The sequence below is a fragment of the Podarcis filfolensis genome (assembly GCF_964270895.1).
Source record: "Podarcis filfolensis genome assembly, chromosome: 8".
Lineage (NCBI taxonomy): Eukaryota > Metazoa > Chordata > Lepidosauria > Squamata > Lacertidae > Podarcis > Podarcis filfolensis.
In genome coordinates this window covers 77,994,811-78,021,188 of record NC_139611.1, presented here as the reverse complement: position 1 = coordinate 78,021,188, position 26,378 = coordinate 77,994,811, and the positions used below count along the sequence as shown (strand labels likewise).

General features: G+C 44.2%; 1 protein-coding gene across 1 annotated transcript; it reads left to right on the top strand.

Moving 5' to 3' along the window:
• Positions 1-15,562: 15,562 nt before the first annotated feature.
• Positions 15,563-23,022, top strand: LOC310768147 (phospholipase A2 inhibitor NAI-like; the record flags this gene model as incomplete). Its single annotated transcript, XM_083625862.1, has 5 exons — positions 15,563-15,650; positions 16,890-17,012; positions 19,842-19,994; positions 21,816-21,962; positions 22,865-23,022. Exons 1-5 carry the CDS (start codon positions 15,599-15,601, stop codon positions 23,020-23,022), a joined length of 633 nt encoding a protein of 210 aa, XP_083481988.1. The 5' UTR covers positions 15,563-15,598.
• Between the last annotated feature and the right edge of the window lie 3,356 nt (positions 23,023-26,378).

Sequence of the window (26,378 nt, the reverse complement as noted above, 5' to 3'; positions counted from 1 at the left end):
CCCGCTGGTCTCCGGCGAAGAGTCCTGGAGCCCCCTCTCCGATTCCCCTATCCGCCCCCCTATATCCCTGGTGTTACGCTGATTATCTTCCCCAGCCGATGAGTCCCCTCTCTCCCTGCTGGGCACTTCTGCGGCATCGCTTGGGAGCCTTGCCTCCACTCCTGGCTCCGATGTCAGTTCCCTGACAATAACATAATGATGGCTGACTGGAAACAGTTATGGACCACAGATATGAAATTCACGGCATGTAATGCCTTAAGAGAAAATTTAATGAAATTGATATATAGGTGGTACATGACACCAGTCAAGCTTGCAAAAATTTACCATTTGCCTGACAATAAATGTTGGAAATGTAATGAGACTGAAGGTACATTCTTTCACCTTTGGTGGACATGCCCAAGGATTAAGACATTCTGGGAGATGATCTATAATGAAATGAAAAAGGTATTTAAATATACCTTCCTGAAGAAACCAGAGGCCTTTCTCCTGGGCATGGTTGGCCAATTGGTGCCAAAGAAGGATAGAACTTTCTTTATGTATGCAACAACAGCAGCAAGAATCCTCATCGCGAAGTATTGGAAGACACAAGATTTACCCACCCGGGAAGAATGGCAGATGAAGTTGATGGACTATATGGAACTGGCGGAAATGACTGGCAGAATCCGAGACCAGGGAGAAGAGTCGGTGGAAGAAGACTGGAAAAAGTTTAAAGACTATTTACAGAAATGCTGTAAAATTAATGAATGTTAGAAAAAGGTGGAAATGAAGTGATATCGCTTTAGTAGAAATGTGATAAGGAACTAAGTATAACTAGATTATTAGAGTAAAATAAGGTTAGGAATGTTAAGATAATTATAGGATAGAAAACAGAGGAAGATGGAAAGGAATTGCTGAAAGAATTAATAGAAGTGGAATACAAAAAGGGAGGTGAGAGGAGGTCGCTGAAATAAGTGAATGAAAGATAAGATAATGAAATTGTTTGGTGTGTTTTAAATTGTTTTCATTTAGTTTTGTCAGTCTACTGTGTTAGTGTTATGTAGTGTTTTTATGTTATATTATGTAGTGTTTTTGTATTGTATTGTATATTTCATTTTGTTTAAATTGTTGGAAAAGCAATAAATATTATTTTTTTAAAAAAATGAAAGTCTGGCCAGGGATTTCACCCCTGCCCGCTGCCAAAGCTATCTCCCACCTCCAAGCACTATTATTTTGCCCAAGAAATGTTGCTTTTGGTAAAATGATACAACACACATGATTAACCATATATATTTATTTTGGACATGATTCAATGACCTCATTTGCACCTGAAAGTCAACTACAGCCTGTCTTTAAGGAGGAGCTTCTAGACTTCTGGAAAGAAAGCCTGGGCGTCCTCAGGCTGAGACCTCCCCTGCTTCAACCACTAGGCCTCCAATTTCCATAAATGGTGGGTTCTTCTGGGCGGTGGTGGTTTGCCTTCTCTCAGCTACAGCTCATTGGAATCCTCGTCCATTGCTTCAGTGCACTCAAATTGAGTGATCTCAATTCCTAATGATTCAAGATCAGTCTCCAGCAACCCCTCATAGTAGTCACACAAACTAGCTGTTCCACAGCCTCGGATAGCGCCCCTCAGGCTGCTTTTCCCTGTTGGGAAAAACACACACATGTTTTTTGAATCCAAAACCCTCTCCCTCAAACAGAAGGGTGGGCAACTTTTCTCAGACCAAGAGCCTTTTTCCAGTCTGGGTGACCTTCTGGGAGGTCCACATGCCAATGGAAACAGAAGTAAAATTCACCTTTACACAGCAGGCCATTTTATACATACATTCAAACCCCCCTCTCTGTCCTCCCTCCAGGTTAACAAGAGTTCAGGGGCAACAATCCAGCCAGGCCAAAGCATACAGGTAGGGTATGAAGTGGGGCTTGTGAAGGGTGTGGCCTAGGGAAAGGAGGTGTGGCTAAGGAGGATCCGAAGGGCCAGAGAGAAAGAGTCCAAGAGGAATGCCTTTGGCCCCTGGGCCTGTGGGTTTCCATCCTGCCCCCCCTCCAATTTAAAGTGCATTTTTTAAGATGTATTTTTATTTAACAAAATCTGTATACCACTTGTTTGCAGTAGGGGTTTACAAGAAATATTTATATTAGCAGTTAAAACCATTAAAACATTTAAAACTCATTGGAATGAACAGCAAAAGGGAATAGAGAATGTGCCTATCTGAATGAGCTTTTAAGGTGTTGCTGGGGGAAAAATGGAATCAAGAGGCATAGGGTTCCAGACAAGAACCGCAGAAATCACTAGCCCCTTCCCTGTATTCTCCTCCTCCTCCCACCTCCCTGCGCACATATCCCTCCTCCTTGGGCTCCTGCCCATCCCCTTACTCTGCGAGGGCAACGTAGGTCTCCTAATAACTTTCAGCACCCTTAATAAACAAAATATCCTAGCATCTTTTAGAGGAAGCCATGACGGCTCAAAGTGGCGTGATACTGCTTTAAATGCATAGTACAGATGCGGCTCTAGCTGCACTACATCATACAAGACTCACCGAACTTCATGCGACCCCCAACATAGAAGCATTGATCCTCCTCATTTCTGCAGCTGACGTTCTTCCTGCCCTCACACTCGTCTGAAAAGATGGCGATGCAACTCGGGCACTGCAGCCCATTGGGCTCCTTCGTCTCACTCTCAGGCACTGCTGGGCTGTTCATCATGTTTCCAGGAAGGAATTACGGCAAGTGGGGGGTGGGTCAGCCATTAAAGCAGAAGAAGAAAGGAACAAGAGTGGGCAACTGCCCCCATTGCTCCCCCAATGGACTTGGGGATACTGCACCTCTCAGTATGTATTTGGTTAAATAAAAACAAATATTAGGAACAAACTATCCTGATTGAAGATCCCTTGTAGCTTGACCATATGCTTCATTCCTCTCCCTTTCAAAGGAAGCACAAGTCCTTGTTCCTTTCTTCTTCTGCTTTAATGGCTGACCCACCCCCCACTTACCGTAATTCCCCCCTTCTGTTTGAGGGAGTGGGATTTGGATTCCAAAAATATGTGTGTCTGTTTTTCCCAACAGGGGGAAGCAGCATCCTGGGCGCTGTCCGAGGCTGTGCAACAGCTGGTGTGTGTAATGGGTTGCAAGAGACTGATCTTGGATCATTGGGATTTGAGATCATTCAAGCAGAGTGCACTGGAGCAATCGACGAGGATGCCACAGAAGACACCACCGTTTCACCTAGGGGTTGAAGAAGGGGTGGTCTCAGCCTGAGGGCTCCCAGGCTTTCTTTCTAGAAGTCTAGAAGCTCCTCCTCAAAGACAGGCTGTATTTGACTTTCATGCGCAAATGAGGTCATTGAATCATGTCCAAAATAAATATATATGGCAAATCATGTATGTTGTATCATTTTGTGGTTCGAGCACCCGACCCCCGCAATGTGAAATAAATACGCAAGGACACGTGATATAAGGTTAATGGGCAAGAAAAAGGCCACAACTTTATTGATTACAGCAGTGAAAAGGTATTGGCTTAGGCATTGGATGTCTAAAACAAGGGGGTTTATTCACCAGTAGGTGGAGCCTGTTGATGCTAATCCAACTATAGGCTCTCCCCTGATGTCACCGAGGGTCGTGCCATGGCCTCCCGCCAAGCAGGCATCGGACAGAGTACACGACTGCCAGATTCCTTTAACGGAATACCCAAAAATTGAAGGCATAGGCGATGGCCACACCTAGCCCTTCGACACACCACAACACATTATTCCAATGCCTAACCGCCACCCGAGCCGAAAAGGCTCGCCGCCAATACCCTCATGGCTGTAACCAATCCCAAATGCTGTTGATGACACTATCTAACCAAATGTCGTTCCCCAGGTCTGAGAGATGCACCCCGTCATTCCGGTATAAGGCTTGGTCGCCGATCCGGATACGGTCATGATAAATGACTCGGCCATTCATGAAGCGCACCCAACGGGCCACTGCCCGATTTACGAGTTTCCTGGTTTCTCAATGGCCATACAGCTCTGCGCACCGCGCCAAAAAATTCTCTTCAGGAAGGAGGACCAGAACACCGTCGTTCTGGGACACAAGGCAGCAAACGCATCCAAGTCTCTTTTTATGTTCCACAACAAGTCCACACTCCTTCTGTTAGCAAGGTCATTCTCTCCTAATTGAATGACAAGGATGTCGGGAGGGCCGAACGTGGCTACTTTCTCCCACAGCAATGGCATAAGCTCTTCCCAACGCATGCCTCTTCTCGAAAACCAGGAAACTCGAACTCCAGGTGGTAAACCAAGATTAGGCGCGAGGCCGCAGCTGACCGCCCGTACGCGGGCCCAATGGACTATACTGTGTCCGCAAATCCACACACTTCTCCTGAGCACAGCTGAGGATGAAAGGACAGAAAAAACAGGTAAGTAGGGGTAATATAGCAGAGTGCATTCTAGCGAATATAACTTTTATAAGCGTTGGATTTCCACCGGCCCATTTCTTTAATCTTATCCGCAGGCAGACCCAAGTGGGCGGCTGTTGTTGCAGCGCCAATCCTGAATGAGTGCGCAGCATACTCCTGGGAAGATAAACCACAAGCCTCAATAGCTTTGCGGAGTACCCTGGTGAATTGGTGTCTCAATAAGGGTGACCCATCTTCGTGAACCAGAAGCGGACCCGGGCCGGGTGGTCTGAGGTAGAGGTACCGCCTAGTGTCCTTTACCGGGCATGGGCCCTGCTGCGCCGACACTGTAAGCTTAACTAGAACACCCCTACCGGCCTGATCAGTTTTGGACTGACGTATCCGCACCGTCAAAGTAGATTCGGACAACTGCACGTCCTCCCTAAGGAGGCCGCGCGTTGAACCTCCTGCGCTAACTTCAACCACAACCTCACCAACTCTCAGAGCGCAAAAAAAGGCAATAGCGTACGCTGCAGAAAAGAGGCGGGCCTCAAACTTGGTCCAGCAAATTGACCTGAGCTTATGCGTATCTGAGATAGCAACCCATAAGAAATTGGCTTACGGCCCTCGGCCCTGGGGGGTTGTAACCTGCCCCAACCTTCAATAGCTCTGCGGATCAGGAAGTCGCTACATGGGTCGGAGGAAAATGTGGCTTTAGAAAAGAAGCTGATGGCGGCTACATGTATCTTTAAGGTTTTGGGAGCACGTCCCAAATCGTCAAGATGGGAAAGGTAGAACATCGTCAGTGGTGGGTGGCACGTTATGCGACAGCCCAGATAACCCAGACCTGACCCAGGAAATTGCACCAGGCTTTCTTGTAAGACCTGAGAGTGGAGGGTGCGACAGACGCTAATACTCCCTGTATCACTTTGCGTCTCCAACGTTCCACAGGTGCTCCGGAAAGGGTTCGGGCAACAGTTGTGCTCCAGGTGCTAGCGACCGGAAGCGAGATATCTGAAAGTGAGACAAGGCATCGGCTATATCATTACTGGTCCCCGGAATGAATTTGGCTGAAAAAATTATGTTGTACTCAAGGCACCGGAGAACGAACGCCCGCAGAAGGGAGGAGACCCTTGCAGACCAAGGTGACTGCCTGGCCAGTATGTTCACCACTGCCAGGTTGTCGGTCCTGAAGCACACACGGTGATTTCGAAACTCCTCCGTCCAGATGTGAACGGCCACTACTATTGGAAAAAAACTCGAGAAAGGTGAGATCCCGCATGATGGCCTGGCCCTGCCACCCCGTTGGCCATCATTGCACGCACCATCATCCCCTGAAGTACAAGCCAAAGCCCAGGGACCCTGCCGCATCTGATTGGACCTGGAAATCTGAGGACAAATTTAGAACATCCTGCCATAGGGATACCCCATTGTAGTGTTCCAAAAATGTCATCCACACCTCCAGATCTGCCTTAACCGACTTGGAAAGTCGGACCCTGTGGTGTGGGTGTCTGAGACCAACTGACAGCCTGCCCGATCGAAGAATTTGATCGAAGAATGTGGAGAGGAGGGAGCTGGATCAGGGAAAATGCTAGACCCAGAGGGTCCCTATCGTCTGTTCCCTGCTGCGGGGGCTTCTCTGGAACTGGAACCCCGCCTCCCCGAAAGGGCTGCTTCCCTTTGTAACACACTACGGCTGGGAGTACCCCTGCACACCTCTCGCACTCGTGCAGATACTTACAAGACTGCCTTTGGCATGACCCCTTATTGAATTCCCAACATACCTTGCGCTTTGGCTCCCTTCTCAGGTCCGGCTTACCCGTGCAATAAGAATCTAATGGCTTCTTCTCAACATACGGGATGACCGCCACAGCCAGGTGCCATTTTCAATTTGATCCCAGCATGCTAGAGGGATCCTGGAAGCCTTCCTTCGGACTTTTATCATAGCTAATGGTGGCGGCCACCCCAGAAAGCGCACAGGCTGTTCTGACTCTTCATCATGTCGCCCATTTTTGACTTGCTCTTCTTACACACGTGCTTCTTCTTGGTGCGTCTTTTGCCTGACGGTTTGTCCCCCCTCAACTGTCGGAAGCTCCCCCTCCAGCTGCTGGGCTGCTTATTCTACAAAGAACCGGAAGAACTGGACGCAACAGGGTTATTGACACAGGCTGGCGGCCTCCGCACAGGCGACCCAATGCAGTTATGAGGGCCAGAGGCCTAGTTTGCACTGCCGCAGTTACTGCCCGAGAGCTTGGGCCTGCATCTGAGAACTGAGAATCGTTGAAGAGGGCGACAGAGGTGCCTGGGAGGTCATCAACCTGGGTGAGAGGTGGGCTCTCTGGAACCACCTGGGAATCTAGTATCATATCAGGGGTAGCAGCAGAGGGCATGGGGTTAGGGATTGCTCGAAAAAATGCTGCTCATAATCATCAATGAATGATCTAAAGGCATTTACGTAGTGTGAAATAGGTTTGGGGTTATTATCCCGTCCATGTGGCACCCATGCAGCCTGAGGTGTGAGCCGATTCCGCCGCAGAGCACTTCCTCTTAGGTGCCATGGATAACGCACTAAAGCTACTGCCACAAACACGTGCTACTGTTTACAAGCAGTTGTACAGGCACATGTTATAGATTCTGAAACGAATGTACTAATTAACGATTGATTTACTTATAATAAATAACGATTTTTCCAAGTATTTGGTTAAATGTTCAATTGTTTATCCAATTAGTATGTGCGTGCGTGTGTTATTTATTACTATATATATATATATATATATATATATATATATATATGATGCTTCCTACTTCATATTATAATATCTCATTCAATATGCAGGGGTCCCATACAGGGATCAAACCAGCAACCATGGCAATATCAGCACTATGCTCTAACCAGTTGAGCTATCCAGGCTTTCTAGAATTGTTTGGGACCCCGAGGGTCATTCAGTCCAACCCCTTGCAATGCAGGAATATGCAGTTGTTCCATACAGGGATCAAACCAGCAACCTTGACATTATCAGCCCCATGCTCTAACCAGTTGAGCTATGCAGGCTCTCTAGAATTGTGTGGGACCCCATGGGTCATTTAGTCCAACCCCTTGCAATGCAGGAATATGCAATTGTTCCATACAGGGATCGAACCTGCAACCTTGGCATTATTGTCACCACGATCTAAGCAACTGAGGGTTCCGAAATATATGTAAATTATTTATTATTAATTTTATTTTTATTATTATTAATTTTATTTGTCTATTTATATATTTATCTTTAGATTTATTTAATTAATTAATCAATTTAATCTTGGTATGTGATGCCATCCACTTATTCTCTTTATTTTTTTATTATATATTATTATTAATAATATTCTTTATTTTAATTTTTTATTTATCCATTTATTTTATTATTATTTATTATTATTATTATTCTATTATTATTTATCTATTATTTATTTATTTATTTGTTTATTTATTGTTATTATTATTTATTATTAGTGTTATTTATTAAAATCTAATCCAGTATTATTTGTTCAATCAATTACCACTGTAAGTAGAATTAATTGCTGATACTATCAATTGTCTACCGTAACTGACGATGATATGAAATAATTATTCATCACTTGACTGTTCCGTTTGTATATGTCTATAAATTTATTTATTTGCCACCAAACTAATGGGTCAGGTGGATAGACACAGCTAAATATTTAAACCTGCCTCCTGAGGAGCAACTCACAAGCATGTAGTGATGAAACAATAGGAACAGCAGAGCAACGCACCCCCCCCCCACTGCAATCAAATGGAATCAAAGAAAATTGCTCTCAGGGAAATGTCCTTTAACTAACACTTTGCAAAACAAAAGGTAATGCTGGAGGCCCAGCAGAAGGAAAATGCTGCCAAAGACAATGTTTCCTTGAGTTGATTATTAATGCTTGGCTATATAAATTCTTAACTTCAGCTGAATTAACTACACCGTGCAAATTCCATGCAATAGTATGCTCAGAAAGTATTTCCTTATTAATTTATGTATCTGTTAGTCAATATACAATTCAGGCAGATGCACACAATCAATTATATAGAGCTGCTTCCTCAGGTAAAACTCCTAGTGATTTAGAGGGATGATACAATAGAACAATCAGAGAACAACAGACACAGGAACTGCTATCAAATGAAAATGTAGGAAAAATACACTTAAGGAAATGGTCCTTCTACCAGCATTTCAGCAGAACAGTGAGCCTTTTAAATAAATAAATAAATAAATTCTCATTCAATCCTCTGCAATGAAGGAATATGCATGGGGTCCCATACAGAATAAGCTATACGTCACTTAAATGCACCACTTGTATTTATTTATATTTATTAAATTACAACCCAGCAAGAGTTCAAGCAGCAGCGCTCAGCTAGTTGTTAGCACCTGGCTCCAAGGAACAGACCCATACACAAAGAAACCCCAACTGCAGTCAGACAGAATTGGAAGATAATTGCCTAAAATTAAATGTTGCCCCTTTTAAATGATAGGCAAATCTAGGTGCAAAGCAACACCAAGTAATCAAACAGAATTGAAAATAGCTGCTTACTAGGAAATGCCCAGAAGCTGCAGCCAAATTAAGAGAAAAGGAAATCAACGAGATTCCAGGCCCACACCAGTGGCCCTCTGAAAAGGAGGGGTGAGGTTGCTCTTAAGGGGAATATCTCACTACTGGGAAAACTTCTACCAAACAAAGGAAACTTTGCCAAATAAAGAAAAGTAAATCTCTGCCCACAAGGTCAGCTCCATAAGGGTGCTTAAACAGACAAAAGACTGCAAATGGTCAAACCGCTGGTTAGTTAAACTGACAATGCAACCAGAGCTGCTGAACTGCCAGGTGCTTAAAGACAATGCCTAACAAACTGCCAGTCACTCAGAGCAATCAAGTCTGCCCCAGCAGTTGAAAAACCTGTCTGGTAACTGTGATGACTCAGGCAAGAAGCAAAGGAAACTCTGAAAGGGTGGGGGGTGCTGGGAGGGAGGAGGGGTGGAGGGAGGAGAAGGAAAGCCTGGGGGGAGTTGGGGGGGAGGAGGGGGTAAAATGAACACGCCGGGCAAGGAAAAGTTTAGAAGAAAAGGAAAATAGCTGTCCTTTACAGTGAGCCAAAATGAAGTGGAAATATAAACCATGGGTTAGCCTGGACTTTTCAGTAAGGGTCTATAAGCCGCAACCTTTTTTGTTTGTTTGTTTGTTTGTTTAAAAGTGGTTTTCTTTAGGGACCCTGTACTGGCAAGTGAAGCCAATGACAAGAACCAGGCAAAGGTACACCTTCAAAGGTTCTAAACGTATAAATGTACAATGCTGAGGAATGGTTCCCTGATCAGAAACCCTGAATTGTCCGCCCCAAGCCCTGCCTTATTTCTTCCCCCAAATGCCAAGCGAAGGGGGGGGTGGCTTAGATAAAGTAAGAGGGGTGAGGTTTAAGTGCACAGTCTATTCTAAGCCCTGGCATCATTTAAAATTTCAGAGGGGGCTCCCGATTTAAGTGGTACCAATGGAAGGGATGGCAGGGTAACTCAAACCCACACTAAAAGAGTAATAAATCAACAAACGGCAGGCACAAACACACGCTGCCAGCACACACACACACACGACTTAAAATTAGAGAGGAACAGGCAAGTGCAAGGGAGGGGGAAAACGTACAAGCACCCTGGCCAACAAATTAAAATGTAAGGCAAACCCACTCAGTCACCCAGACCAGCCAGGCAATCGGACAGGCAAGGGCAATAGAGGGAAAAAACATACAGGCACCCTGGCCAAAATTAAAATAAAATGCACAGCCACCAAGGCAGAGGCCAGGGAAGGAAAGTGAGGAGACAAGGGAGATAGAAAGACAGCACTCACACTCAGACCTCGCTGGTGGTGGAGAGACCATGTGCTGGGCAAAGGAACAAGCTGCAGCTTAAGAAAGGTAATTCTCACTTAAACCGCCCAAACAAATCCAGCACCAGGAGTGGGGGAAAATAAAAGGTTAAATGTAGGTTTTTACACAGAAAAGGGGACACAGCAAGACAGCAAGGCAAACTTGGGTGCCTAGGTTTTTAAAAGCAGTAAAGCAATGAGCGCACGCAAGCCTCCTAAATTTAAAAAGGCAAGCCAGGAACCAGACAGCCACCACACACACAAACACCCCCCGACACCAAACCTCGTGGCTGAGCTCTTCCCTGCGATGACTTTCCCTGCGATGACTCGCGATGAGACGACGGAGAAGAATGAGGCCGAGGAGAGGCTGGCGCCGCAGCAAAATGCTGCTGTAAACGCCCCCTCGGAGGCACCTGGTTGGGTGCCTGCCGATGGGCGTGGGCGCCATCCAGGTGAGTGGGGGAGGCAGGGGGCTAATGCCCCCTGCTAAGGGCAGAGCTCGGGCTCCCGCCCACAACCACCCCCCTCTCTTCCAGGGAGGAGAGTCTTTACCAAAAGCAACATTTCTTGGGCAAAATAATAGTGCTTGGAGGTGGGAGATAGCTTTGGCAGCGGAAAGGGGTGAAATCCCTGGCCAGACTTTCAGGTCCAATTTTAATCAATTAATATTAGCCGACTTTGGGTGGTGCATCCCATTTCTCCACTTAAGGTAAAATGGGGAGAAAAAAGAAATGGAAGGAAGATAAAGACCCCACCAGAGAAGAATGGCAGAATTTGGGCTGCCTTGCTGTCAAGAATGGTCTATCCCATTTCGCCACTAGAGGTAAAATGGGGAGTGCCACAGCAGATGTGCTGTGCAACCCCCACCAAAGCTAATACTTCAGGAATTCTTTAAGACTCAGTCAATGAGTGCAGCATATTTTCTTCTGCAAAACCATGTAAATATTCTAAGGTGTTTACTTTAAAGTTTGTTGTGGCCTATCCCTCTTGTACAAATTCAGATACTTCTTAAAGTGTCGTTTTGAAATTCCTGGGGGAGATTAATCAATGACAGTCCTATACTGGGACACATTTCAGTCATGTAACAGCTCAGACTGAATGTTGAGGCAGACAATTCGGCCTCACAGTTAAAGAGAGCCAGCAAGCTTTGCCTCCATTTTTTAGGGGGACTCAGGTTTCTCCTGGTTCCACAAAAGTTTGAGTTAACTCTTTCTTAGTAAAAACACTATTTTCACAGAGTGTCGGGCCTGATGAATACAATAGCTCATTTCCAGTGGGTTTTAGTCCATGAAATCATTACCAAGACGATCCCCAAACACCTCACATCTGCCTAAGTCTGCTATCCAGGGCTTTTTCCATGTCTGTGTGCAGCTGATCTCACCTCTACTCTTTTCATGCCCCTCCTGGGGTTTTTTTTGGGGGGGGGGAGTAGCCTGTTGCAGGAGGAGGAGGAGACACCTGTGACCAGAGGCACCAACCTGAGCCCCAGTATGTGGGTGCCCCCCCACAAGCACAACATGATGGTATGACATCACATAATGACATCACCTGCTGCCCTTCAAGTAGAGATGTGTATTGATGCTCAGAAAAGTTGTATTTATTAGATATTATCCTCCCTTCCTCATGTTTGTAAGTTCAGCAGAGTGTATCCCCTTGCTGCTTAAAAAGTCTTTCCTCCCCCCCCCTTAAAACAATAATCACACAGATTCTTGCTTGCAAAAGGTAAAGATAACATATACTCATTCAGAATACTTGCTGAAGAGTAACAGATACAGCAGCTTTGTCCAGAGGCTTAAAATGGTAATCCAGTTACAAAGACATACTTTGGTCAAGCTGATGGTGGAGTCTGAGCTTTGGAGCTCAGACAAGCAAATGGTTCTACATTGCTGGAAGAATAATGATGAGAGAGCAAAAAGGAAGAGGAAGTGCCCACACCCTCAATAAATGGGGCACAGTGGGAGTGTCTTTCAGATTTCCTTCTAGGAACCATACAGGAAAATACTCAGAGGGCTTCAGCTCCTGTCATTTGCCTATCTAGCAAACATGCAGTGTTGCTTTCGCTGCATGGTAAATATCCCACACTTCAGAGGCGGGTGGCAGTCCCCTCAGAGAGCAGAGCACATCGTCCACAGGAGAGGCAAGGGAAGTCCGCCTTCTCATTCACCTCTCACCATGCCCAGTCACGCTACCTTTCACCAGGACTTCAACGCCAACTCTCTGTTTCCATGCGGACAAGTAAGCAGGGGCATGTTGACAGAAGAGGAAGCAGAGGGAGGAAGAGGCATCATGGCATTTTATGTAGTCAAAATATAAATGCTAGTCTTCACACAATATATGCAAACATTTTCTGATGTCCCCCTTGTGATCCCAAACAGGGATGTACTACCTCCCCCCCCATAGGCCCTGTGGAGGGGCATGCAGTGGCTGCATTTGGCCCCCAGGTCAGTGATTCCCCACTCCTGGTATAGATTACTCAAGGCCTCCATAGTTTCCCGTTTTTCTCTCTCCTTTGGCTTCCCTTACTCAGCCAAATGAACAGCTTGGTGATTTTAGAAAGAAATTGTGAAACCATGTTTCTTCAGCAGAAGTGCTCCACAGCGCCGCACGCATGTGCAGAAAGGGGGCCTCAGGTTATGAAGATTTTGGGATATGGCCAGGCCTCCGGAAAAGATCCCATTCGTAACCACTGTACTTTCTTCCATCTTTCTCAAATCTTCTGGCATTCACTGCCATTGGCTGCCCACAGATTCTAGTGTTATAAGAAAGGAATAACAGCTTTTCTCTGTCCTGTTGCACTAATGGCTTCCTGTGAATTGAAGGCTGACTATACCTCAGATGTGTAGGGAGCTACAAGAATTGCCCCATCAAAGAAACTCACTGCTTGAGGTGTAGCATAAGGGTTTGCACACTCCTCAAGGCCCTTTGGGCTCACATTGCTCAGGAATCTGTGGAAATAGACATAAGCACCTTGAATGTTACCTGGCAGCAAATTGGCAACCAGTGCCAATTTCTCAGCAACAGAGTGACATGTGGCCAGTAGCCTGCTGCTATGAGCACTCTGGCTGTTGTGTTCTGCAATAGCTGCAGCTTCTGGACCTGATACAAAGACAGCCCCACTGCATACTGCCAATGTCAAGTCTTTAGGTTACCAGTGCATGAACCCCTGTGTCCAGGCTGCCAAGCAATTGACCTATCTCCAAGACCCGGAAATCACTTAGTCATAAGCCTCTAGCTTTTCATGGGTCAAGCTCAGTTTATAGGCTGTTATGCACCATGGCATCCAGGCACCAATCCAGAGTTTGTGCTATGGAGTTTCTAGAGTTGGGTATCTTCAACATATGGAAGACACTTCACTCCAGAACTCCAAATGACTGTTCCCAGCACCTTCATATTGATGTTCAGTAGCCACTGCATACCCTCCAGCATTCCTCAGATGAAAATAGAGACATTTCTCACTCCCCACAACTGACACTCCCACCATTTTTGTCCCCCCATGCCCACATACAACATCTTCTGTCAGAAGAATGGCAAGTTCCACAACCACATCACGCACTGGACACAGCACGTACAGCCTCGACTGACCAGAGAAAACCTCATAATCCCAATTTTATTTTATTTCATGCTTTGGTACATTTACAAAAAGAAAAACATGCATTAATAAATAAATTTTACAAGGTGGCAACATTAGACAAACAGACACACACACACACACACACACACACACACACATATATACACACACACACAGTGGTACCTCGGGTTACATATGCTTCAGGTTACATACGCTTCAGGTTACAGAATCTGCTAACCCAGAAATATTACCTCGGTTTAAGAACTTTGCTTCAGGATGAGAACAGCAGCAGCAGAATGCTCCATTAGCTAAAGCGATGCTTCAGGTTAAGAACAGTTCCAAGTTAAGAACGGACCTCCGGAACGAATTAAGTACATAACCAGAGGTACCACTCTCTGTGTGTGTGTGTGTGTGTGTGTGTGTATGGGGAGGGGGGAATCTAGACTCATTTCACTCCCCCCTCCATGCCGTCCAGGGAGGCTTTGCCCTCTGCCTACCCCTCAGATCCAATGCATTACGTGGGGACGGGCCTCAGTTATAGTAGCTTCTCCTCCTTTACCTTTGCCATCTCTGCATATAATAACAGCAACAACAATAACAACAACAACAACAACAATAATAATCATTTAATAATCGTTTAATATTTATACCCCACCCATTTGGCTGGGTTTCCCCAACCACTCTGGGTAGCTTCCAGCAGAATATTAAAACACAATTCTAAGGCTTTCACCATCCATTCTTCCTTTCAGGGTATTCTCACAACTTTCCACTTCTTAGCATAAAGAACCCTTGCCACTGTCGCTGCATATCTAAATACAGCTGCATATATAAGGCAAATGACGTGGAGCTGAGCTTGTGTATATCCAGCCCCAGTAAAAGACAGTCCCTTAAATACGCTAGCTACTCTGGACAAAGCCCTGCATTCCCCCATCCCACCTGCTCTTAAATGTAACCAACTTATTTTAAAGAGCAAGTGGACCAATTCTTTAGCCCCAAAACAAGTGCATTTAATGGGACAGAGGAAATCTAGATTGTGAGTCACTGTGGATTTTATTACTGTACAACAAAGGAAACTGGAAAGACACTTACCAAAAATAAATAAATTCGTGATTCTGACTATCAGAGAAATCTGGCAAATTTGCCTGGACTTCTGGAAATCTAATCCAATTTCACTGCTGAGGTATGGATTATGGTGTAACCTGATGGGGCTTCACTTCCTGGGTGGTGAAACAGAGGGTGCCACAGGTTAAAGGGGGGAAATGCCCTTGGAGCTCTTGGAAGGGGGAAGAGATTGATTTATCCCAAATGCAACTGAATTTAATGGGAGTGAAGGGATCTGGGTCACTGTGCATTTTATTACTGTACCAAAACGGAAACTGTTGACAGACATTTGTCCCCCTTTCAAAAAAGTTCATGCTGTCAGGGAAACTGCCTTGGCTTCCAGAAACCTAATCCAATTTCAGTGCTGTAACCTGATGGGACTCATTTCCCCACATGCAGGATTGAGAAATTGAGGCTGGCACAGATTAGGAGGGACGTGTCCTTGGAGTTATTGGAAGGGGGAAGAGATTTAATTGCTTTTCAACACTGTGCTTTATATTATGGTATAGAACAATTAGAATTCTAGCAATTTGTTGCACTGCCCTGAATCCATTGTTCCTGGGTGCTGGCAAAGTGCTTCTTGCAATCCTCTACAAATTCCTCCAACTAAGCTTCAGTTTCTTGCTTGTTCTCAAACTCAGTTCCGTGCTGTTCTCGAACTCCTTCTTGGCTCTTCAGCTCTCAGGAATGATGAAGACACTCCTGATCTCCTGCCTTCTCTTGACCCTTCTGAATCCAGGTGAGCAGAACCACAGCTGCTGGGCTGTTCATCATGTTTCCAGGAAGGAATTACGGTAAGTGGGGGGTGGGTCAGCCATTAAAGCAGAAGAAGAAAGGAACAAGGACTTGTGCTTCCTTTGAAAGGGAGAGGAATAAAGCATATGGTCAAGCTACAAGGGATCTTCAATCAGGATAGTTTGTTCCTAATATTTGTTTTTATTTAACCAAATACATACTGAGAGGTGCAGTATCCTGGAGTCCATTGGGGGAGCAATGGGGGCAGTTCCCCACTCTTGGATAAATCAGAATCCTAGGTTTCATCTACAACAAAGAGTATGTTTCTTGAACTTTTTTCCTGTTTGCTTACCTCATCGTCCACTCAAATTCTACCCCTTCCTCCTGAAACTTTGTTCTCAATATTAAATTTTACCAAATGCATACAGAGGTGTGGCATCCCCAAGTACATTGGGGGAGCAAAAGAGGCAGTAGTTCACTCTTCAATAAACCAGAATCCTAGCTTAAATTGAAACAAGTAGTGTCCAAAATTTTTCAAAGAGGGCCAGATTTGATGAAGAGAAAAACCAAAGTTGTTAACCTTTTATTTCAGAGTGGAATTATCCTGCCCCACCCCATGCAATCTTTTAGTTTGCTGGTATTACACACCACCCCAATCTCTGAGTGGAGTCAGGTTCCAGGGGTACCAGATGTGCTTACCAGAGTCTGTCATGTTTGCTGGTGCTGATGGGAGTTGTAGTACAACAACTTCGGGAGGGTTAAAGGTTTCCCCACACCTTCTCTACTGGTCCTCTCCCTCAGACTGCAGGAGTCATTTTCTACAATCATTCTCTGGTCTATGCAAGGCCCATCCCTATTCACAGAGTTTAAGAACTACAGAAGGAATATATATAGGAAGCATTATGTAGATGAACAATGGTCCATCTAGTCTAGCCTCTTGTTCGTGCCATGGGTGAAGCCCGAAAGCAGGATCTGAGTCCAACAGCTCCCTTTCTGCGGTTTCCAGTAACTAGTATTCAGACAAATAGTGCCTCCAATGTCCCAGAAAAAAAATATATCAATTGAGGATGGTAACCATGTATTTATCTAGTCTGCTTTTGAAGCTATCCAAGTCGGTGGCCCTTGCTGCCTCTCGCAAGATGGCGTCTGTGGCAGAAAGTGTTGTGTTCATGTACCCTGATGCAGACCTATCCCCCCTACACAGTTACTAAAGTTTTCTAAACCCATTTTCCCCTGTCTGCAGTGGCATCTCTGACATGTGAGTCTTGTTGGAATGAAGGAAAAGATTGCAAAAACGCCACCACTGAGGAGTGTGACGAGTCCAGTGATCAGTCCTGCATGTCTGCCCTTGGAGTAGGCAAACTGTGTAAGTGAGAACTTTCAACCTCTTTGAGCACCAAAACGTAAACCACCTGACTCATTTTCTAAGCCCATATCTTAGCCCCAAGCCACGGAACATGACTTTTCATAAAGAAGTGTTCGAGGTTCTGCATTGCCTGTAGGAGCAGGGAAGAAATTCAAGTCAGTTCATATTTTAAGGTGTGTTTACTCAATTGGAAGAGCAAAACAAAACATCCTTCAGAATCTGCCCTTCTCCCATTTTTGCAATTCAGTTGTCCAGCCATGTAATCAAATGCACATACTAGGGTATACAAATGCACATACTAGGGTAAAGTGTGCATATAAGAAACTACAACAAAATCAAGCAACAGTCACCTAATTCATAAGAAGAGCTAAAAATAAAGATAGAAAAGATGGATATCAGTAGCAGCAACAATACAAGCCAAACAATACCCCAAACCAAGTTTCTGTTCAGCAGCCTCAGCTTTTGTAGTTGTAGTCAGTCTGTCTGGTTCCCATCTCCCAGGCCAAGTGAGAAATGACCTGCAAGGTAGAGAGCTAGTCTGCCAGGATTCACAGCCAATATGGTCAACAAACATCTCCCCCACCCCCATGGGGGAAACCATGACTACTTAAATCAGTATGACCCTGCAGATAGGGCCTAAGAGTAAAAATTACATTCACACGAAATGTTGATGAGGGGTGGGGGGAGTTGGAAACTGATATGAAAATGTGGAGAAATGAACTTCCCATGAAACCTCCTGAACTGATCCCATTCAATAAGGAGAAGGGTGGTAGAAGGGTGGTTCTCCATTCCTGACTCACATTCAACAAATAGATAAAACTGGAGAAATCTCTTTCTGCTCCAAGCAGGGCCTCAACACAACTGGATACCTGAGGCAAACCATAAAATGCTCCCCACCCCGCAGACCTGGAAGAAAGGGTGACTGAAGATTAGGCCTGGGCGATTTATTGATATATCACCCCAGGACCGGTATGAGGGGCAGACCGTGATGACAGATTCACTCAGCAGTAAATCGGTGGGGGAAACCCCACCTATCCTGAGTCCCTCTGCCTCCAGCACCTAGCACGCTGAGGAAAAACTAAACAAGCTGCAGCCTGGAACTGGAGGCAGAGGGACTCAGGACGGGTGGCAGTTTCATTAAAGACATATCGCTGAGTGAAATCACCATCATGGTCTGTCTCTCATACCGGAAGTGGGAGAAAGAAGCTGCATGACGAGGCTTATAAAGGTTATTCCTCCCTCCCTCCCTCCTTAAACTGCTTGGGTTAAGAGCACACCGCTACCCTCACCTCAGCCAAGCAATTTTGCAAAAAACACAAATTACCACTGGCTCACATGAGCCAGTAGTGGGGTGGGGACTCAGTTAAAGTGCTCTCCCTCCCCAGCTGCAAGAGCCTGGGTGGAGTGCAGGCTCCAGGCAGACAGCCTTGGCTGCCACCTGGCTGCCTTTTTCAGCACAGAAGGAAAGACTGAGCCCACTCTGCCAGTCGAAGGCAGCCAAGCAGCGCAGGCAGCCCTGCAAGGGATAGGTAGGGTGGCTTTGCAGCCTGAGCTTTGCAAATGACCACCCCACAAGGAAAGAGGCAGTGTGCCTGCATGGCCACCTGCGAGGCGGAGGGAGCCTCAGAAAGGAGCTCTGAGGTGGTATTTGCTTAAATGTATAGAATTCAAGATAAGGTATGTTAAAAATGTAAGGAGAGGGAAGGGAACTTCTTTCATATGTGGTGGATGTGTCCTAAGATTAAAGCCTACTGGGATGTGATATATAATGAACTGAAAAAGATTTTCAAAAATAATTTTTGTAAAAATTAGAGGCTTTTTTATTAGGGATAATAGGTGAAAAAATTCCCCAAAAGACATAAATATATTTATGTATGCTACCGTGGCAGAAAGGATACTTTTAGCCCAGAAATGGAAGCAGCAGGAACTTCCAACATTGGAAGAATGACAGACAAAGATGACTGAATACGCTGAGCTGGTGAGAAATCCGAAACCAGTGAGACAAAGTGTTTGAAAAGGACTGGAGTAAATTTGTACAATATATGAATGAACATTACAAACTTTTTAAAACATTTACAGGATTGATTTAAAATATTTTGTTAGGTTATGATTTGATACCTGGATATAAATATTAGAAGTAAGTCTTTTAAGTATGGAGATAAAGTAAGCAGGGTGATTTAGAAATGAGAAGATAAAAGTGATTGCATATGGAAGTCAGGGAGGGGGACAGGAGGAAGTCAAAGCTCAATTTGAGCATAGATATATGTGATGAGGAAATTTTATTTGGTTGTTATAAAGGAAAAAAGAAATTTTAATAAACATATTAAAAAAGAAAAAGGAAGGAGCTCCAAGATCCCTGCAACGAACAACAGGGGCATGGGGTGGCTCAAATGGGGGAGAGGAACTGACGAGGAGGTGGCAGATCTTGCCTCCAAGGATCACATCACAGCTTCAAAGGCAGCAGCATCAGGCAATGCTTTTCTTGGTGGTCAGATCACATGCCCCTGTGGATCCTGCCACATAAAGGTAAAGGGACCCCTGACCATTAGGTCCAGTCATGACCGACTCTTGGGTTGCGGCGCTCAACTCGCTTTATTGGCCGAGGGAGCCGGCGTACAGCTTCCCGGTCATGTGCCAGCATGACTAAGCCGCTTCTGGCGTACCAGAGCAGCGCACGGAAACACCGTTTACCTTTCCACCAGAGTGGTACCTATTTATCTAATTGCACTTTGACGTGCTTTCAAACTGCTAGGTGGGCAGGAGCCTCATGGGTGGACCAGCCCTATCTCCAGGTCTAGTTATTTCCTTTTCCAATTTTTTCTTTTATAGCACTTTTGGGGTCAAAAATGGTTATCAAGTCCTGCATCGATACAGAGTTGTGCGATGCAGACTATGCCAGTTCCTCCATAACCTCATCAATGTACATCCACAGCAAGATATCCTGCTGCAAGACAGATATGTGTAACAGCGGACCTCCTGAAAGTAAGTATCATCATCAGGAAAGATGATCTCACAAAACTCAAGCAATGAGAGAGGTCAAAGAAAGACAAACAAGTTTTTGGCAGTATCCTGGTGTCAGGGACTGGCTAGACAAGGAGGAGTGGTGGCAGCCAGTCGCTCCAGGAGGTGCCTGAGGGTGACACTAGGAAAGAATATTTCAAACCTGATTCAGATTGGTGGGACAGGGAGGAGCCACTGACAGAGGGAACCAGAAGGGAAGCATTGGAGCCATAGTATGGGGGTGGCGGGAACTAACAGAACAAAACTCAAAATCCCAATAAGAAGATTACTTGAACAACATACAGCATCTATTAGCAAAAATTACAAGGGAGCATCACATTTTTACCTTAGTCGTAGAAACACCCCTCCCTTAATTTTACTCACAGTTCCTCTCCTACAGCAGCTTCTGGTATTTGCATCCTATGCTTTCCTCCAAAACGCTTTAGCTCCCGCTCACCATTTTAGCCTCAAAATATCCAGTTAAATAGGTTAAACTGAGAAATGGTTCCTGGCCCCAGGCCACTCAGCAAGTGTCATGGCTACAGTGGAATTTGAACCCTGGTCTCCTAGATTCTGGTCCAACCCTCTAACCACTACACTTCACTGGTTCATTGGTTTCCCGGAGTTCTAGCCCCCAAACCTAGAGTGGCCCATCTTCTTTCATGCATTTTCATTTGTAGAGATATTTTGAGTGGGACAGGCCCCTGTCCTTCTTGTATGGGAAGGAACTGATTTTTTTTAGGTTTGCATTCAAGGAATTAATATCTTCAGGTTAAAGCAAATGCTAAGAAAGATATAGTCAATGCAATGGGGTCCAGTGCCACCTAATTACTAAGCTATAGAGGAACACTATCTACACAAAGGGGAGAATCAGGTGGTGCAAAGAATAAAAGGTTTTTTAAAAAAATACATTTGTTGCCCCACTCACTTTCGCAACAGGCCTTGCCACTGGCATGTGGTCTTGAGAAGCTTGCCCTGAAGGAAATGTGGCCCTCAATGAAAACAGTTAATACGAAGGTTCAAACTGTAAGCCTCGGCTAGGCCCCTGGCATACACCAGCTGCTGACGCAGGCCTGTATCACCATCACCAGATGTTCACAGATGTTCATATATCACCAGATGTTCACATTCCCTTGTTCCTGATGTAGATCTTCACTCACCCCTCCTTCCTTGGTGGGAGGAGGCACCATTTTATGGTTCGCCTTAGCATTCACAACACCCTGGTGTAAGCTTTTATTGTAAAAACTATAACAACACTAGGACAAAGAATTCTGGGAGTGTTAGATTTTTAAGGGTGTTGAGAGTTAATTGGAAAACCCCTCTTCCCCTCACAGAGCTATGGATTAGCAAACAAACCCCACACAATTGCTCTTATTAGCTGGCATTTTTTCTTAGGTGAAATCATGATTTTACCAAAACTAAGCACATGCTTTCCCAGAAGTGTTTTTAAAGTATAAAACTACTAAGAGCTTTCTTTCTCTTTCCCGCTCTTGGGAAGAGGGCCATTTTGTAGAATTTTATCATCGTTTGTGTGCATCTGTGGCTGCCATTTTGTCTCTCAGAATGTCACCCAATGCTGTTCAGTGCTAAGCCCAATTGCTTAAAGTGGTATCTCTGTGCTTGAAATGTATGCTGTGAATGTGGCCCCAGTCAGAAATCTCTTCCACCATGCCTTAATGTATCCCTGGATGAATAGAGCATGGCTGAAGTGCTGGAAGGTAATAGGCATCCATCTTGGAAGGAGTACAATTCCTACCCCTCACATTGACTAACTGCAATGTTGGTGTGGTGATTGTTTTCCAGTGCCTGAGAGTGAGACGAGGGAGCCCAATGGGCTGAAGTGCCCGAGTTGCATCAACATCTTGTCAGACGAGTGCGAGGGCTTGAAGACCATCAGCTGCAGAAATGAGGAGGATCAATGCTTCTACGTTGGGGGTCGCATGAAGTTCGGTGAGTCTTGTATGATGAAGTGCAGCTAGAGCCGCATCTGTACTATGCAGTTAAAGCAGTATCACGCCACTTTGAGCCGTCATGGCTTCCTCTAAAAGATGCTAGGATACTTTGTTTATTAAGGGTGCTGAAAGTTATTAGGAGACCTACATTGCCCTCACAGAGTAAGGGGATGGGCAGGAGCCCAAGGAGGAGGGATGTCTGCGCAGGGAGGTGGGAGGAGGAGAATACAGGGAAGGGGCTAGTGATTTCTGCGGTTCTTGTCTGGAACCCTATGCCTCTTTATTCCATTTTCCCCCCAGCAATACCTTAAAAGCCCATTCAGATAGTCACATTCTCTATTCCCTTTTGCTGTTCATTCCAATGAGTTTTAAATGTTTTAATGGTTTTAACTGCTAATATAAATATTTCTTGTAAACCCCTAGCAGTTTTTACTGCAAACAAGCGGTATACAGATTTTGTTAAATAAAAATACATCTTAAAAATTGCACTTTAAATTGGAGGGGGGGCAGGATGGAAACCCACAGACCCAGGGGCCAAAGGCATTCCTCTTGGACTCTTTCTCTCTGGCCCTTCAGATCCTACTTAGCCACACCTCCTTTCCCTAGGCCACACCACTCACAAGCCCCACTTCATACCCTACCTGTATGCTTTGGCCTGGCTGGATTGTTGCCCCTGAATCTTGGTTACCTGGAGGGAGAACAGAGAGGGGTGTGTGAATGTATCTAGAAAATAGCCTGCCGTGTAAAGGTGAATTTTACATATGTTTCCATTGGCATGTGGACCTCCCAGAAGGTTACCCAGACTGGAAAAAGGCTCTTGGTCTGAGAAAAGTTGCCCACCCTTCTGTTTGAGGGAGTGGGTTTTGGATTCAAAAAATATGTGTGTGTTTTTCCCAACAGGGAAAAGCAGCATGAGGGGCGCTATCCGAGGCTGTGGAACAGCTAGTTTGTGTGACTACTATGAGGGGTTGCTGGAGACTGATCTTGAATCATTAGGAATTGAGATCACTCAATTTGAGTGCACTGAAGCAATGGATGAGGATTCAAATGAGCTGTAGCTGAGAGAAGGCAAACCACCACCGCCCAGAAGAACCCACCATTTATGGAAATTGGAGGCCTAGTGGTTGAAGCAGGGGAGGTCTCAGCCTGAGGACACCCAGGCTTTCTTTCTAGAAGTCTAGAAGCTCCTCCTTAAAGAAAGACTGTACTTCACTTTCAGGTGCAAAGGAGGTCATTGAATCATGTCCAAAATAAATATATATGGTTTATCATGTGTGTTGTATCATTTTACCAAAAGCAACATTTCTTGGGCAAAATAATAGTGCTTGGAGGTGGGAGATAGCTTTGGCAGCGGGAAGGGGTGAAATCCCTGGCCAGACTTTCAGGTCCAATTTTAATCAATTAATATTAGCCGACTTTGGGTGGTGCATCCCATTTCTCCACTTAAGGTAAAATGGGGAGAAAAACGAAATGGAAGGAAGATAAAGACCCCACCAGAGAAGAATGGCAGAATTTGGTCTGCCTTGCTGTCAAGAGTGGTCTATCCCATTTCGCCACTAGAGGTAAAATGGGGAGTGCCACAGCAGATGTGCTGCGCAACCCCCACCAAAGCTAATACTTCAGGAATTCTTTAAGACTCAGTCAATGAGTACAGCATATTTTCTTCTGCAAAACCATATAAATATTCTAAGGTATTTACTTTAAAGTTTGTTGTTGCCTGTCCCTTTTGTACAAATTCAGATACTTCTTAAAGTGTCGTTTTGAAATTCCTGGGGGAGATTAATCAATCACAGTCCTATACTGGGACACATTTCAGTCATGTAACAGCTCAGACTGAATGTTGAGGCAGACAATTCGGTCTCACTGTTAAAGAGAGCCAGCTAGTTTTGCCTCCTTTAATATCTTCTCCCACCAAACCTAGCAAGAATTCTTCCGGCTTTTTGGGAAAGCTATACTTAAACATGTGCTCTGGTCCATGGGGTCACGCAGAGTCGGTCACGACTAAACGACTAAACAACAACAACAATATTTAAACATCTTTTTTAACTCGTTATAAATCGATTCCCAGAACTCTTTTAATTTATTACATGACCACCACATATGATAGAAGTCGCCATCCTTTTCCTTGCATTTCCAGCAAGTTTTACTACTAGTTCTGTACATTTTTGCCAATTTGGTAGGAGTAAGATACCAACGATAGACCATCTTCATAACATTCTCTTTTAAGGCAGAACAAGCGGTGAATTTTATACTCTCATTCCAGAGTTTGGCCCATACATCATAGTCTATGTTGTGTCCTAGATCAATAGCTCATTTTTATCATAGCTTCTTTTATAAGTTCGTCTTTTGTATTCCATTCTAATAGGAGATTATACATTTTTGAAAGTAGCTTAGACCTACTTTCTATAATGTCTATTTGAAATTTCAATTTTTTTGTCTTCAAATCCTAATTTTTTGTCATCTTTAAAAACATCATTGACTTCATGGTATCGCAACCATCCTGTCAATTTTCCAGCAATACAATCATAAGGCTTCAATTTCCAACCTTTTTCGGCCTTCATCAGAATCTCCTCATAGGTGGCCCTTCTCCCTTCTATGTTCAATTTTTTAACTGTTAACATATCAATTGGTGACACCCACCACAGTGTTTTCCTTTCCAACAAATTCTTGTTTCTGTCCCAGACTTCAAATAAAGCACCCCTTATCACATGATTTGTAAACCCTTTATGCACTTTTGCCTTACCATACCAAAGATAGGAGTGCCATCTATTGTTGTGCCCCTCCAAATCTAACAGATCTGGGTTCTCCTGGGTTATCCACTCCTTTATCCAACATAAACACGCCGCTTCATAATAGAGTTTCAGATCAGGTACAGCGAACCCCCCCCTTTCTTTCTTATCTGTCAATATTTTAAATTTGATCCTTGGTCTTCTCCCTTGCCATATAAAGCGAGAGAGAATCTTTTGCCACTCTTTAAATTGTCTTAAACCTCTTATTATCGGGATTGTCTGGAACAAAAATACCATTTTCGGTAATAAGTTCATTTTGATCGCTGACATTCTTCCAGTCATTGACAGCTTTAGTCTGTCCCATATTTCTAAATCTCTTTTAATCTCCTTCCAGACTGGTTGGTAATTGTCACTGAATAAGTTTATGTTCTTTGCCATCATCCAAATTCCCAAATATTTAACTTTTTTGACCACCTAGATTTCAGTTTCTTGTTCTAACCTTTCTACTTCACTTTTTTCTAAATTTTTGCCTAACATTTTCGTCTTTGTCTTATTCAATTTAAATCCTGCCAATTGCCCAAATTTTCCCATTTCTTCCAATGCTATTTTTACACTTTCTTGAGGTTCTTCTAAGGTTAATACCAAGTCATCCGTGTAGGCCTTAAGTTTGAATTCTTTGGCGCCTATTTTGACCCCTTTTATCTCTGTTCTTCCTCTCAGGCAATTTATTAGTACTTCTAATACACTGATAAAAAGCTGCGGAGATAGTGGGCACCCTTGTCTGGTGCCCTTTGTAATGTCAAATGAGTCTGTTAAGGTGTTGATCACATTTAATTTTGCTTTCTGCTCTGAGTAAATTTCCTCAATTCCTTTTAAAAAGGTGCCACAGATCCCCATCTTTTCTATACTCTTCTTCATAAATGACCAGGATACGTTATCAAATGCTTTTTCAGCATCGATGAACATCAGTACGGCTGGCTTATCATTTCTTACTTCCAGGTATTCCAATATATTAATAATATGTCTCACATTATCCTTCAATTGCCTACCTGGCAAGAAACCTCCCTGGTCTTTATGAATTAAATCATTTAATATTGTCTTCAATCTGTTGGCCAAGATAGCCGCAAAAAGTTTATAGTCATTGTTTAACAATGATATTGGTCTGAAATTTTTAACACTCTGATGGTCCGTATCTTGTTTGGGGATCAATGTTATATAAGCCTCCTTCCAGGAGTTTGGTATTTTCCCTTTTCCTTGCAAAATAGCATTCATTACTTCCCCTAGAACCGGTACTAGCTGCTCACCAAGTGATTTATAATACTTAGAGGTTAACCCATCCGGTCCTGGGGCTTTGCCTTGTTTCATCTTCTTTATTGACTTTTGGATTTCTTGATTAGTTATTGGGGCGTTTAATTGTTCTCTTTCCTCCAATGATATCTGTTTTCCTTTATAAATTTCCAAATATCTTTCTATCTTTTTTATATCTTCTTTTTCTTTCCTGTAAAGTTCCTTATAGAATCCTTGAAAGGCTCTTCTTATTTCTTTTGGATCTTCCGTCAGCTGTTCCCCTATCCTGATTTTATTAATTAAATTTTGACTTTGACGTTTTCTCAGCTGCCATGCCAGAAGCTTTCCAGTTTTATTTGCTGATTCAAATTTTTTTTGTCTCATTAATTTTACTTTCC